The 14,034-nt window shown below is 46.9% G+C and overlaps 2 protein-coding genes and 1 non-coding gene across 4 annotated transcripts in view; 2 read left to right on the plus strand and 1 right to left on the minus strand.

Annotated features, from left to right (window-relative positions):
- GRIN3B (glutamate ionotropic receptor NMDA type subunit 3B) overlaps positions 1-4,242 on the plus strand; it is a 42,455-nt gene extending 38,213 nt beyond the window's left edge. Inside the window, exon 10 of the mRNA XM_074939671.1 lies at positions 3,435-4,242. Coding sequence (XP_074795772.1) covers positions 3,435-3,477 — 43 coding nt within the window. The 3' untranslated portion in view covers positions 3,478-4,242. The remainder of the gene's footprint in view (positions 1-3,434) is intronic.
- Positions 1-10,415, minus strand: part of TMEM259 (transmembrane protein 259) — a 28,891-nt gene extending 18,476 nt beyond the window's left edge. For both annotated transcript variants that reach the window (XM_074939673.1, XM_074939674.1), the window contains exons 1-2: positions 9,979-10,415; positions 394-660 (exon numbers count right to left, since the gene is read on the minus strand). In XM_074939673.1, coding sequence (XP_074795774.1) covers positions 394-660; positions 9,979-10,215 — 504 coding nt within the window. In that variant the 5' untranslated portion in view covers positions 10,216-10,415. The remainder of the gene's footprint in view (positions 1-393; positions 661-9,978) is intronic.
- Positions 10,416-11,395: 980 nt separating this feature from the next.
- Positions 11,396-11,502, plus strand: LOC141978028 (U6 spliceosomal RNA). The gene has a single exon (XR_012636323.1). It is a non-coding gene; the product is annotated as a U6 spliceosomal RNA (small nuclear RNA).
- The last annotated feature ends 2,532 nt before the right edge of the window (positions 11,503-14,034 follow it).

A 14,034-nucleotide genomic window follows, 5' to 3' on the forward strand; every position in this document is an offset into this window, starting at 1 on the left:
CCTCCCCCCTGCTCACCACTTTCAAATGCACTTTTCAGTGCTTGAAAAAGAAGTGACGCAACAGATGTTCTGTTTGGGAAAGGACAGGCACAGGGCATTTTCTGTGATGGGCCTTCAGCTCTAGAAATCACATCTCCCACTGGGTCAATGGAGATGGAGTTTACCGGCCTCCAGTGTATGTTGCAAGGCCACTCTAGTCACACAAGTTTCTGCTTGAGGTGACATTTGGAGAGGTCAGAGGTTCTTTTTAAATTGAACTGGTGAGGGGGACATGACAAGGGTTGGGCACAGGAATATTTCACTGGCACCAAGCCAATCTGTAAAGTTATTTCTATGCTCCCTGCAAGAAGACATCCCCAACTCTTTCCCAGGGAGCACATGGCTAGCCTTTACCTTGACAGAGCTGTTTTCAAACATCTCCACAGTCATTTCCTCCTCTTCCTCCTCCTCCTCCTCCTGCATAGACTCGATCACCATTCCCGGAAATTTCTCCACCTCACAGAACTGCAGGAAGATGGGGGCTCGGCTGGAGTTGCGTTGTATTTCCACCCGCAGGATGCCATCGCGCGGCCACTTGTCCCGCACGTGCTCCAGGCAGTTAATGGGCGAACGGGAGAAGGCGATGTGAATGTAAGCCAGAATGAACAGCACAAAGAGAGCCTGAAACAGCAGGAAACAAGGGAGAGGTCATGAGTACAGGTTGGCTCTTTTGAAACCTGATACTTTTACAAATTCACATGCTTTATAGATGTTTCTTGCTAACCAGTAAGATACCTGGATCTGTTTGGGCCAACAAAGACAAATAGCCAAGAACTTTGAAGCTTCCCAGTCTTGACAGTCTAAGCATCAAAATATTAACAGCTAAAGTTCCTGGAACCAGTTAATCTCTTCAGCTGGAGAAGGCAGGTCCAGGGAGTATTTTGCCATGAACCTGCATCAGCCTTTCTTGTCACACCTTGTAAAGCTGAGGCCTGTCTGCTGTGGGTAGACATTCAAGAGACTTCATCACACCTTTCACAGGAGTAGAAGTTGGCCCTGGTCTCCTTCCCCATTCACACCCTTGTTGCACAATGTGCTGTATGCTGGGTGACTGCCGCCCCAGAAGCAGCTGTATTTCAGCAGCCTTGTATGTATATTGTTTGGGTTTGTTCACACGCTACAGGGATCTAACATGTTACAAAACCAGAGCCCAATTCTGATCCAAAACAGTAGCATTTTACATTCACTTTGCACTGGTGTAAATGCTTGCACAAGGGGGCAGGGCAGTAGAGAATCAGGCACCCAGTCTTTCCTGACTAGGAGGCACAATATCAGTGCTACTAGCAACTGAGCTGGCAATAATGGTTACCAGAGAGTGGGTTGTAATAGCCATCTGATATGGCAGCAGAGGCCCGTTCAGAGAAAAACTGTCCTGGATACCTCTGGGAAGCACAAAGTTTAACTTCCTGGTTTTCCCCAAAAGTAACCTATCTTCAAAAAAAAAAAAATGGACACCGCCCATTTACCTTTGGCTCTCCTCACCCCACTCTCTTGTGCTATTTTCAAATGCTTGCTTGTTGGCAAACAAGCCATCCCTTGCTAGACTTTCCCCTCTGACCCAGAAACTGGTTTCCAGTGGAGGGAATATACTGTATGAATCCACTGGGCCAGAATTTTCCAGGAAGTCTAACTCTAGTAATTAATTCTTGTGTATTTATTCCCAAGCCTCTAGAATTCAGTTTAATATTGACAAGGTGCTTACTTCGGTTGGTGCCAACATGTAATCTTTGCTCAGCAGATATCACAAGTCATGAGACAGTCATTGGAAATGTTTTAAAGGGACAGAGTCAGATAGTTTTAGGTCTTATTTCAAAGCCTTTCATTAAAAACTTTTCTGTTAGTTCTTGTGATTTTTTTTTTAAAGTTTCCAAGGACAGAGAGTTTGAATTTAAAATCACTTCCTTTCTACTTGTAGAAAACACTTCATAGTCGTGCTAGTGAAAGGTAACTAGACAGAGAAATTGACCAGCCTGTTTTCATGCCCCATGCTGAATGAAGCTCAAAACAAAATACCAAACAGTGAAAAGTAAGCTAGATTTTTTTAAAGACACTTAACCTTAATAAACTAGGGCTCTGACAAGAGCAGATAAAGACATTTTTTAAATTACAATTTTTAATCTAATAATGATCCACTAACAGCAAAGTACCAGAATTTACCAGGGTGAACACATTGGGCTAAGGGTACATGTTTCACTAAGAAATCATCTTTGATGAGTGCTAAACACTGCATATTTTCATTACTCCACACAATGTAATGAAAGGAATGGGGATGGTATCCCAGGATCAATCAAATCCTGTAAGAACGTGACTGCGAACCAAGTATAGCTATCAGACTACACAAATCTTCCCAGATACAACTAGCCTGTCTCTGATTTCTGGCTTGGTAGAACTCCCCTACTGTATCTTACATATGCAGGACGATCTTAAGGTTTGTACTCAAGCTTCCTGGGATAGACTCTCTTTGGTGTGTGGCTGCTGTTCAGCTGCGTGCTTTTATTGTAAGGGACCTAAAAAAGCCTCAACAGGAGAAGTATCTAGATTATTTGATGTCTAGATCAGACAGTACCCAGTATTGCCAAGACAAAAAGTATTCAAAAATAATGAGTCAGACCAGCCCCAAAATCATGATATGTTAAAATAATGTATGTTGGGTTCTTATTTGCCTTCTGGGCTTTGAGCCTGTAAGGTGCTAATCAGAATACATTTCCAAGCGTTTCTCTGCAACCGTGAGATCTAATATTTGATCCAGCTTTAAAATGATATCTATAAATATATCTACACCCAGCCCCAAGGCTGTTCCTTGTTTCTTCCCATGATGCAGAATTGCAGTTTAATACTGGGATCACCTTCTCCAGGGAAGACATGAGGCAAACAATGCTGAGTCTATTCCCTGGGCACTTCTCTGTGGATTTAACATACAGTTGAAAGTAAAAAATAAAAAAAAGTATTCAACCCCTTTAGACTGTATTTTGGTGCCAGCAAGACCTTCAACAGGGAGCTGGTACCAAATTAAAGCAGGTAACACAAAACAGCTACTACACTGAAAAAATATGCTCCAACTGGGGACATTCCTTAGACATGAAAGGTGGGTGTGTTGTACTTATTACAGGAAAACTGCCAGCTTAAAGAGTGTTTCCTTTTAATCTAGCTCCCCATAGCCCCAGCTGCTGCAGTTCCTACCACTGCCCCGCTGCCACCTGACATCACCAGAGGTGAAGGAAGCAGGATTTCAGAAGGAGAGCTAAGATCTGAGGGAAGGATTAGTGACCAGATGGGGAAGTCAGGCATTTCTTCCTCAGCCCTTGCTTGTTTGAAGCCTGCAGCTAGAAACCTTTACTATTTCTTTGTAAACATTATCTGATGGTCAGATTTTTGTTGTTTGTTCCCTTTTTAAGGTCCCTACAGCTCCAAAACACAGGCCAACTGAGGAGAGACTGACAGCTTCACTTTGATTACGCTTCTACAACTGATCCAAAGACAGGGAGAGGTGGTGTCCAGAAGAGGCACTAAACATACACCCCCATCCCCACCTTCCAGGAAAGTTCTTCCATTGTTCTAACTGCAACTCAAAGCATTGAGAGGAAACAAGGAGTGGTCTTGGGGCTCTGATACACTCTTACAAGCCATTAACAAGGTGGACCAGAAGACTCCCTCCTATGACCCTAGATCATCATTAGAGGGCTAAATGGGTGGGGGGAGGGGGAGAGACAAACAGATGATTTAAGCAACTTTCTGAGAAAATTCAAGATATTGAGGCTAAAAGCACAGTGAGACCCCCCAAAAAAGAACAGATATTTATGTGGACAAGAAACATATCTGCAGTTACACTGGTTAGAGTCTCTCTCACATATGGCACTAGTTAGCGTAAAAACGTATAAGGTACCTCAACCCTTATTTTATAGGCTCTCTTTCATTGTTGTTTGCGGAATTGTAGCCGTGCTGGTCCCAGGATATGAGACAGACCAGACGGGTGAGAATCTTTTTTACAGGACCAACTTCTATTGATGAAACAGACAAGCCTTCAAGCTCCATGGACTTAAGGAAGAGCTCTTTGAAACTCAGAAGCATGTATCTTTTACCAACATAAGTTGACACAATAGAAGATATTAACCTCACTCACCCTGCCTCTCAGAGTTAAGAAGAAATTTCACCTATGAGCAGCTAGTTATTGGCTCATGGAACATTATATCTAGGAGAGAATGTTTCCTTTTTCTTTGCAGTTTAAATGCAGAGATTGTATGGTGACGTTTTCACTATGTATGTTTCACTGAATTATAAAATGTCATATTTCAGATCTTTGTACAACTGCCTTGAGGTTTCTGAACCTGAATGTTGTTTCTTGCCCTTCTCCTGGTTTTTAAATAAAACCCTTACAGTTGGCATTAAGGAGGAAAGTATGTTTCATAAGCAATTTTTTTGACTGTTGGACAGATAAAACTAGAATATCTGTAGCTGTGCACTGTTTATATAAAACTTGAAATGGTAAAATGTTAATTTTAAAAATAACCAGAAACTTATTAAAACTTCCAGTGTGTTAGTAGACTCTACCCATATGCACCAAGGCACAAATCCTGCTCCTACGGACTCCAATAGGACCAGGATTTGGCTCAAAATGCTGGCTGCATATTCCTTATGCCCTATACCATCAGTGATAGCATTAGCAAACGTGTGTCACAGGAGAGCATTTCAGCCTTTGCCAACAGCAGTGGTGTCATGAGGACTGTGTGTTGGGGTTTTCAGGCAGAGGTGTTTTAGCCCCATATAAGACCTATATGAAAAGGCAGGATTGCCCTAGACCTCAGCTTCTCTAGCTTGACCAGATTCTTCCTGAATTTCATTCACCTAGGTCACTAGCTACTGGGGGAATTCACTGCATGGATAATGAAAGACAGACTCTCTAATCCTACATGTCCACTGTTGAAGGAAACCAAAATTAAGGGGAAAGGGAGGGGCCACTTTAGTTTTGTCTGCACAGAGATTTTACAACCCCCTCCAAACCTTTCTAGAGAGTCATGTTTAAAACAAGTGGGCCTCTTGAGTAGTTAGAGCATGGCTGCAGATCTCAGCATAGACAGGGCCTTAATTATCTTTATTTAAAGGCGGATGAACCAATTGGTTTCATTTATACAATACCTGCTACGTAAGATGACAAATGGTACAGCTTTAGCTTTAGACAGTATTTCCAGATCATTTCCAGTTTTCTTTCCATTGAATTCTCTCTCATTTTAGAAAGCCAATACACAGCCTTTACTTAAGCCAAGATCAACGCTGGCAAAGTTCACTTAAAACAAGCATTCCTGTGATTTGTTACAAGGTTAACTGACCAAACAGGGAAGGCAACTTGAGCTCAGGTAGGAAATGTTAGAGAAAGTCAGGAGATACCTACCTGCAGGCGATGGCTGTGCTGCGCGGACCATGCCAGCATAGCCACAAAGCCAGAACAATGTTGGCATAATGCCGTCAGTGTAGGTTGCATCTACACCACGTCAGGGGTTTTTTAGTTAAGTGTAGAAACACCACCGCCCCAAGTGACAGGAGATAGGTAAACTGAAGCATCTTCCACTGACCTAGCTGTATCTATACTGAGAGTTAAGTAACCATAGCTATGTCATGCAGGGGTGTGGGTTTTATACAAGTAGTTATGCCAACCTAAATTTTAAGTGCAGACCAGGCCCAAGTCTCTGTTCAATCAGGTAGGTACTAGCATCAGATTGGAAAGAGACATTCCTACATCAAGAATAAGACTGTAAACTCTCCAGAGCAGGGGTTGTCTCCACCCTGCATGATGGGGACCCAATCCCAACTGGGGCCTTTGGGCACAAACATAACTAGTAGTGAGATGAAAGAAACATCAAAGAAAGCACACACAACTTCATCCAACCAAAAGACCTGCTCAAACTTTTCAGTTTGTTCCCGGAGCTCAGACACCAACACTAGTGTGAAACACAATGTATGTCCTGCTGGAAAGCATAGAAAAAAATATACAAGCTACATTTCTATAAATCCCTGCACACTAACACTACAGATCAAATGCCCAAAACACAAGCAAAATCTTACCAAATTCAGCAGTCAGCCATCAGACATTTGGCTGGAAAGCCAAAAAAGGCCTAGCTCAATCATTTTGACAGAGTTGAAACTGAAACAGAAAATTCTCTCTTCGCCATACAATACTTCCTCAAACTATTAGGAATAACAAATACTCCCCATTAAAGCACAAGAAAGACAGATTGCACAACTTTATGAGACGTAAGAGGCACAAATAACCCCAAGACGAGGCAACCTCTCACCAAATCAGAAAGGGAGAGCAACAGCATTGAACCTGTTACTACCATGTCACCAGCCCTAAATTCAGAACCTCAACATTCTGCATGAACTTCGTCATCATAATGTGGCAATAAAGTGATTGAAAATTAACCGAAGAAGCGTTCTTCGGGCCAACATGCAAGTGAGTGCACCGAGCAATCTCCCCTGATCTTCTACAGCCTTCAGTGATCAGTTTTTCAACTTAATAGAAAACATGGCTCCTGCCTTCCATGATTCACAGGCAGAATCTTTCACCCCCAAACGCCTTCGACAGCTAGCATCAGAACGGATCTCAGCTCTTGATTTTTGAGACAGTATCCCTAGCTAGATCCTAAAATGATCCATAGTCCCAATATGAATGCCATGCACTTTGAACATCCCATTATGCAGCACAGACAAGAAGTTCTCCAGTCTAAAATTCTGGTTACTTCCAGCATGTTCACTGTAGATTAGTAATACTAAACTACCATTTTTCAATACTGTACTTTTCAGTGATCTACATTATATTGAAAACTAGAAGGGTTTCAGTTTTCATTCACGGGGACTAATGTCAGTATTAATTAACAACAAACAATTGTTTGTGTGTGTCTCAGTTTTTCTGCTCAAGAGAGGTTTAAGTAATTCCAAGATGGGGCCTCTCCTACACACAGACAACCAATCATGTCAATTAGATTGAAAAGCCTTGAGTGTAAAGCTTCAGCAAACGTGACCTGAAAGCCACCGTGGAACACTTTCCATAGAATTGCAAGGGGGTTTATTGTTATGGTTATTAAAAAAATATTTACTGTTACAAAAGAGACTTTTTTTAAATTCACACCAAACAAGTCACCCCACTAAAGGGATGGTTAGCGATTTACCATCCATAAAAAGGACACTTCAAGCTGGAGTCTCCACTTTCAAAAATAGTCAAGAGATGTTTCTCAACTAGAGGAACAGCTATAAAGTCACATCAGAAGAAAGTGATATCACTACAGACTAATGGGTTTTTACCACCTTATTTTGGGGAACAATCCAGGGTGATGTTAACAGATACATTCAATAGCTTGCAGAGCAGCTCTCCACCAAGAATGGAGAGCATTCTAGAATACAGCACCATAGCTGAGTTTTAGGGTTGTTTGCTCTCCAACCTCCTTAAGGTGCTTGATCATTGCGTAACACAACTAGTTCTAGCTACTCATTATCCTTGAGCTCCTCAGCAGGAGTAAACAGACTGGCAAAACTAGGCAGCTACACCACGGATTTGATTAAGAAGCTGTACGAAGACATCTTCAGCTACAAGGGACCAAGAGATAAGGCTGAAGTTCATGCATACCAAAGCTCACCTAGACACAGGTTCTGCAACTCATTACATGCACGTAAACCTCGACAATTGAAGGAACCCCACTTAAGGCAATAGGGCTCTGTACAGGTACAGGAATTCACCCCTACACAATAAATGGCAGGATCATGCCTTACATCTATACCCAGACGGCTTAGCCCTATAGAGAGACAGCCAGCATCATACTACGTCCCCACTTAAAGAACATCTGCTTGAAATCTGGTTAATTAGTTAAAGCACTTTTATGTATGCCACTTGCACCAGAGTCTCCGTTTTGTCTCTGAAAATTTAAGACTTCTTTTTAAAATCACTCCTACGGTAAAAGCAGGCTGTTTTGCACATGTATGCATGGCTAATTCAGCTACCCAGAGCTCTGCAACAGACACTATTAGCTTGGCTACCACTCATTCCACGTAACAGTCTAGTAACAAGTCCCATCCCATTTCAAGTTTTTAAGCATGCCTTCAGTTAGTTATAGAAAAGGAAAAGGTTAAAAAGCCTGGCCATTTCCAAGAAGAACAACTAAAGATGCTGAGTGAAAATGTACTATTAGTGCATTAAGGTCATTCTGTCATGATGAAATAGGCATTGATTTACACTTGATATTACTGTCCTGATTGGTTTCTTTTTTTTTAAGTGACTAATGCTACTATAATGTAAGGTTTCAGCATGGTAGCCGTGAATATTATAATGTAAGTACACTGTTGTCCCTTAGAAACTAATTATTTTTTGTGAAATTTTTTTTACATTTAGCACTGGTAAAAAACACAAGCATAGATAGTAACAGAGCATCCCAACCCAGATCTCACTAACATGCCTCATTTCCAATCTTCAACTTTGAGGAGTGAGAGGAGTTCAGCCTCCATGGCCTATTTAAACTGTGGCCTCTCTGCAGAGATGCCCCACAAGGGAGACCAATCAATACCAGCTGTGGTTGCATAATGGAACCAAAAAGCAGACAAGAGGATAAAGTAGTTTATAGTTTTCACACTTAGCAGGCTGAGGTAAGCAGTGTTTTCTAACACATGATAGACTTTCCTCTCTTCACCTTTTTCCTAATGTGGACAACACCTATTTCTATCCACAACTGTCTTTTCAGAAACCAGGTTGAAAACACCAAATCATTCCACTTTGGCCACACAACCATCAGATGGACTAGAACCAGTGACCTAGATATGAAAGAACGAGGAGTACCTGTGGCACCTGAGAGACTAACAAATGTATTTGAGGATAAGCTTTTGTTGGCTAAAGCCCACTTCATCAGATCCAAGTAGTGGAAATCATTTGTATACATCCAGGAATATTCCCTCCAGATTTAACTTTGACAAAATGATAGATAGTGTTTCCCATCCCTCTGGCTTCAATAAACCACTTTCTTAGAATAAGTTTAAATCTAGGAACTGTTAACAAGAGGACACAACAGAATCTCAGCAGCGCAAAGGAAGACTCCCAAACCGATATAAGGTTTTATAATCTATTCACTCAAGCTTTTGCCCAGAGAGAGAAATATGGAGGCATTTTGTGGAGAGAGACTATTTAGTCTGATATTTGTTGAGTTATTCCTTTTCCCTCATACACGAGGTTAGAATGTGACAGATAAGCCAGCAGCTCTCCTGGGGAAATGTTGGCAGCCACTGTGTCGAGTCATTAAAAACTAAAACAAAGCACAGACTGTAAGAGACAATGCTGCATCAGCAGGGAAGCAGACTGAATCTACAGGACATCTCCATTTCTAACTGCCATGATTCTATGACTGTAAGAGCACAGGAAAATGCCCTAACAAGCCTTTCAATGTATTAAAGCGACCCTATAGGGTACATTTATACTGCAGCTCGAAGCGAGCCTGAGCCCAGGTAGACAGACTCACACTAACTCTACTCTAGATAGCATGCTAAAAATAGCAGTGTGGAGACTGCAGCACAGGGACTAACAAACTAAGTAGAGACCTAGAGGGCTGAGCAGGTTTGTATTTGGGTGGCTAGCCCATGCCATGGCCTACAACAGCCACACCACTGTGCCTAGATTGAGCAGAGCTAGGGCATTTATCTACCAAGACTCGGAGGCATGCTTCCAGCTGCAGTGTAGAATAACGATCACAATGGTTTATCCCCTCCTAATAAATAGAAAAATACACCAGTCTAGTGGGAAAGTCTCTCTGGCTAGTATAGGTGGAGTTAGGTGACTGATTCTAGGGTAGCAGCAGATCTTTCCCGGGGGATAAGAATTGTTTGGAAGCAACTTGACTTAACTGCACAGGGGGGTGAAGAGTGGATGGAGAAAGTCCCTCCACTTCATACATACGTGGCCCTGCCCCTCACCTTGAGAAGGACGAAGAACTCGAAGATGCGGCGGAACGAGGGTGGGAAGAGGCGCGCATAGGTTACAGCCATCTTGAAGAAAAGGGCATGGAAGAGGCGATCGCGCACATTAATCAGGGGGTTCTGGTTGAGGTTCGGGTTCCGTACCCCCCGGTTGTTTCCGCCAGCGGCCCCACCACCCCCATTGTTGTTCATTGGGTGATGATGATTGTTCGCATTGGGCTGATTCTCCGACATCCTGATCCTCTGGGGGTGGGGGAGTGTCAATGGGAGAGGCTACTTTCTTCCCGTGAGGAAGGCGCTCAGGAAGAGAACTCTGGGGGCACTCTGTCCCCCCGAGTTTAGCCGTTTGGTGGGGTGGGAGGAGAGGGAAGGAAAAAGGCAGCTGTGCCTCTCAAGGGGGAGTTTCTACCCTCTCAAAGTCTAAGGCGGTCTCCCTGGGGGTGGGTGGATCAGCGGCCCTTTGGCTGGGGGAATGGGACGCCCGGCAGAGCGACCTGGGGGCTGTGTGCTAGGGGGGAAATCGCTGCTGTTTCTGCAAAGGAGGGGGGGAAGGGACTCGAGGGCTAGCCCCAGGAGGCTCACACCTCGGCACAGTCCGGGGAGGGGGGGACCCCTTGGGGCGGGGGGGTCACTAGCTCCCCCTTGGGGGCGGGGCGCTGTTCCCCTGCAGGATGCGGGGGGCAGTCGGTCCCCTGGGGCTTGGGGGTGCTGCCCCTGGGGGCGGCCCAGCCCGCTATGAGGGGCCGCGGGGGGGGGAGGGACTCAGCCCCGGGTCGGGGGGCGCTCAGGCCTGGCGGGAGCCCTTCTCGCGGCAGGCTCGGGAGCGTGACCCCCCGGGCGGGGGAGGGGGGGGGGCGCTAGGGCCGCGCTACCAGCCGCGGCGGGGCCGGGGCAGGCCCGGGGCGGGACGCGGCTCCTGGGCCGGCCCCGCGGCCATGGGGGCCCCGCTCCGCCCTGCCTCCCTCGCCGTGCCCAGGGGCCTCCTCACGCGCCCGGCCAGGCTCCGCGTCTCACTGCCCCAGGGCCAGAGGCGCCGCCGCCATCTTCTTCCCCCTCCTGCCCCGGCCCGGACGCTACTCAGCGACAACGAGCGCGCGAGGCCCAAGAGCGGCGGCTTAACAGGGAACGCTGGGACGGTGGCGGGCGAGAGAGGCCGGGCCTTTCCAGCCTCATTTGTGTATTCAAATAAGGAGAGCCTCTCTGCTTCCCATCGTGCACCGCGAAACGGGACTGGTAAAAAATTTAAAGGTATTCAGAGAATAAGCATAAAAAACCGCCGCCCAACCTGTCAGACCCCGGTTGTTGCCTTCTCTAATTAGTAACGCGTCCTCTGTAGGAAAAATATTGTTCACCCTAATTTATAAATAGTATTATATTCAGAGGTTTAAATAGCAATGTGGTCGGGATTAGACTCGTGCTCGCTTCGGCAGCACATATACTAAAATTGGAACGATACAGAGAAGATTAGCATGGCCCCTGCGCAAGGATGACACGCAAATTCGTGAAGCGTTCCATATTTTTGGTGAACGCCTGGCTGGGCTCTACCCAGGAAGGGGTGACTCTGCCCCCTCATGGCAGAGACCCACCACTAAATCCACAGCCACGCCCTGTGGCCGCAGCAGCCTGCAGTGGGCGCAGTGGTAGCCGCCCTCGGGGAACCCTTTACCATCCTAAGCGCAGCACGGAGCACAGGGGGCTGCAGGGGGAAAGTCGCACCATGGGCGCCGTCCAAAGGTCCCACCCAGCCACCGTGCCGTGACAAGGCCACACGGGGGCGGACCAGTGGGCCGCCTAGCCCAGTATCCCGGCTCTGGGAGGTCAGCGCCAGATGCTGCAGAGGGAAATGAGCCGAACAGGGCAATTACCAAGTGAGCCATTCCACGCCGTCCAGTCCCAGCTTCTGGCAGTCAGCGGTTTAGGGACACCCGGCGCATGGGTTGTGTCCCTGACCATCCTGGCTAACAGCTATTGCTGGACCTAGCCCCCAGGAACACATCTGATTCTTTTGTGAACCCAGTTCTACTTTGGGCCTTCACAACATCCCCTGGCAATGAGTTCCGCAGGTTGCCTGTGCGTTTTGTTCTTGTGGGCCTTGCAGGAGGCGCATGGATTGAACTAGAACAAGGTGTTGGCTTGGCAAACAGAAGGGGCACGCCACACTCACAGCTGGCCTTACCGACACTGGGGAATGTTACCAGACACCTTCCCCAGTGGCTGCTTGCGCTGGCTCAGCTGCAGCGGCAGGAAGCCCACATTTAGCCAAGACGCTGGCAGCTGCCAGCATATTTACTGCCTGCTCGTACGCTCAGCTGTCCCAGTGTCTAAAACGGGTCGGCAACCTTTCAGAAATGGGGTGCCGCGTCTTCATGGATTCACTCTAAGCTAAGGTTTCGCGTGCCAGTGATACATTCTAACGTTTTTTTAGAAAGTCTCTTTCTATAAGTCTCTAATATGTAACTAAACTATTGTTGTATGCAAAGAAAATAAGGTCTTTAAAATGTTAAAGAAGCTTCATTGAAAATTAAATTAAAATGCAGAGCCCCCCCCGGGGCCGCTGGCCGGGACCCAGGCAGCGTGAGTGCCCCTGACAATCAGCTCGCGGGCCATAGGTTGCCTACCCCTGGGCCAAAACGGCTGGTGCTTGGGCCACGTGCCCCCCAGCAGCACAGCACCGTGGCCCTAGCCCCAACACGGAAAACGTGGCACTGTTGACAAACACACTGGAAGAGCCCTGGGCCCACAGGCAGCGGTGCAGGATCTGCACCGGTATGAAAACAGGCTCCCGGGGAGGAAGCAATGTTCTACCCCGAGCTGAGCAGCAGCCAGCAAGGAGCAGACGCCTACCGGGCAACACGCCAGCTCCGAGCTGCCCTTTAGCTGTGGTTGTTGGTGTCTGGCAGAGTTATCACTTTAAGTCCCAGCAATGCCTGTATTTTTTCATTCATCTTTTGGAACCCATCCAGGGCCCACACATTAAAAATCACTCAGGCTGGCTAGCTACTGCTTCTGGCCCCTTGTTAAAACAGGCTTCCCAGGACCCCCAGCACACCACACACAGTAATGGATGAACATCACAATCGCCCCAGTGAGATGGGTCCCTGCCACGATCATCCCATCCCTTGTGGCCCCCAAAGGCATTTAAAAAACCCAGCACCGCTCCCCCCCCCCGTCTGGCGAACTCCCTCTTCCAGAATCCACATCTGTTTAACTTCCCCCCGGGTCTATGTCTGATCAAACTACTGTCCCCCATATCTGGTTAAACTCCCTGATCCTGGGAGATTTATCTTGGATCACAGCTGTCTTCAGTGCTCTGGCTAGATGCAAATCACAAAGCACCAGGTTACAGCCAAGGATGCCCCAGAGGCAGGCTGACCCCTTTCAGGAGCTAAATGTGGCAGCAGGTGCTATGCACTAACCACTTGATTACACCTGAGGTTCCCAGGGAGGCCGCCTCATCCCTAAATCAGCCACTAGTCTGCAGCTGCTTGGGCTGGGTGTGGTCTGTGGGATGATTCACTCCAGCTGTCTGAGTGGCCAGGGAAAGGGAAGCTGGACAGGGGCCAATACCCCCACCCAGCAGTGAAACAGGAGCTGCCCTGCCGAGGGGGGTGGGGCAGCAGGAAAAACCACCTCTGTTGACACCTCAGAAATCTTGCTCCCCTTAATTAGACTCTGCTTGCAAATAAGTCATTGACATGTGGGCCCTTCCCATGCCCGGCCAGGTGGCTCTCTCTGCTTCACCACTGATTCTCACAGTGTCCTCATCCCACCTAGGTGCACTAGACAGTGGGTCTCAAGCCCTCTTTCCGGTCCTTTGACATAAGTGACAAAGAAATCAGCAGCTCTCTTGGCTCGGCATTGGCAACTGTGGAAAGGCACCTTGCAACTACGGAGCCCTTCCGAGCTCCAGTGCGGGCCAGCTGGTTTCTCTGTGGCAACCCAACATCCCACCTGGTCCTGACGGAGAGCTGGGCCCACGATGCTGTCTGCAAGGCGTCCAGCCTTGCTGCTCCCTTCAGTCCCAAGCCCAGGAAGAACCAACTGCGGTGACCT

This window comes from Natator depressus, chromosome 25 (genome assembly GCF_965152275.1).
Source record: "Natator depressus isolate rNatDep1 chromosome 25, rNatDep2.hap1, whole genome shotgun sequence".
Classification (NCBI taxonomy): Eukaryota; Metazoa; Chordata; order Testudines; family Cheloniidae; genus Natator; species Natator depressus.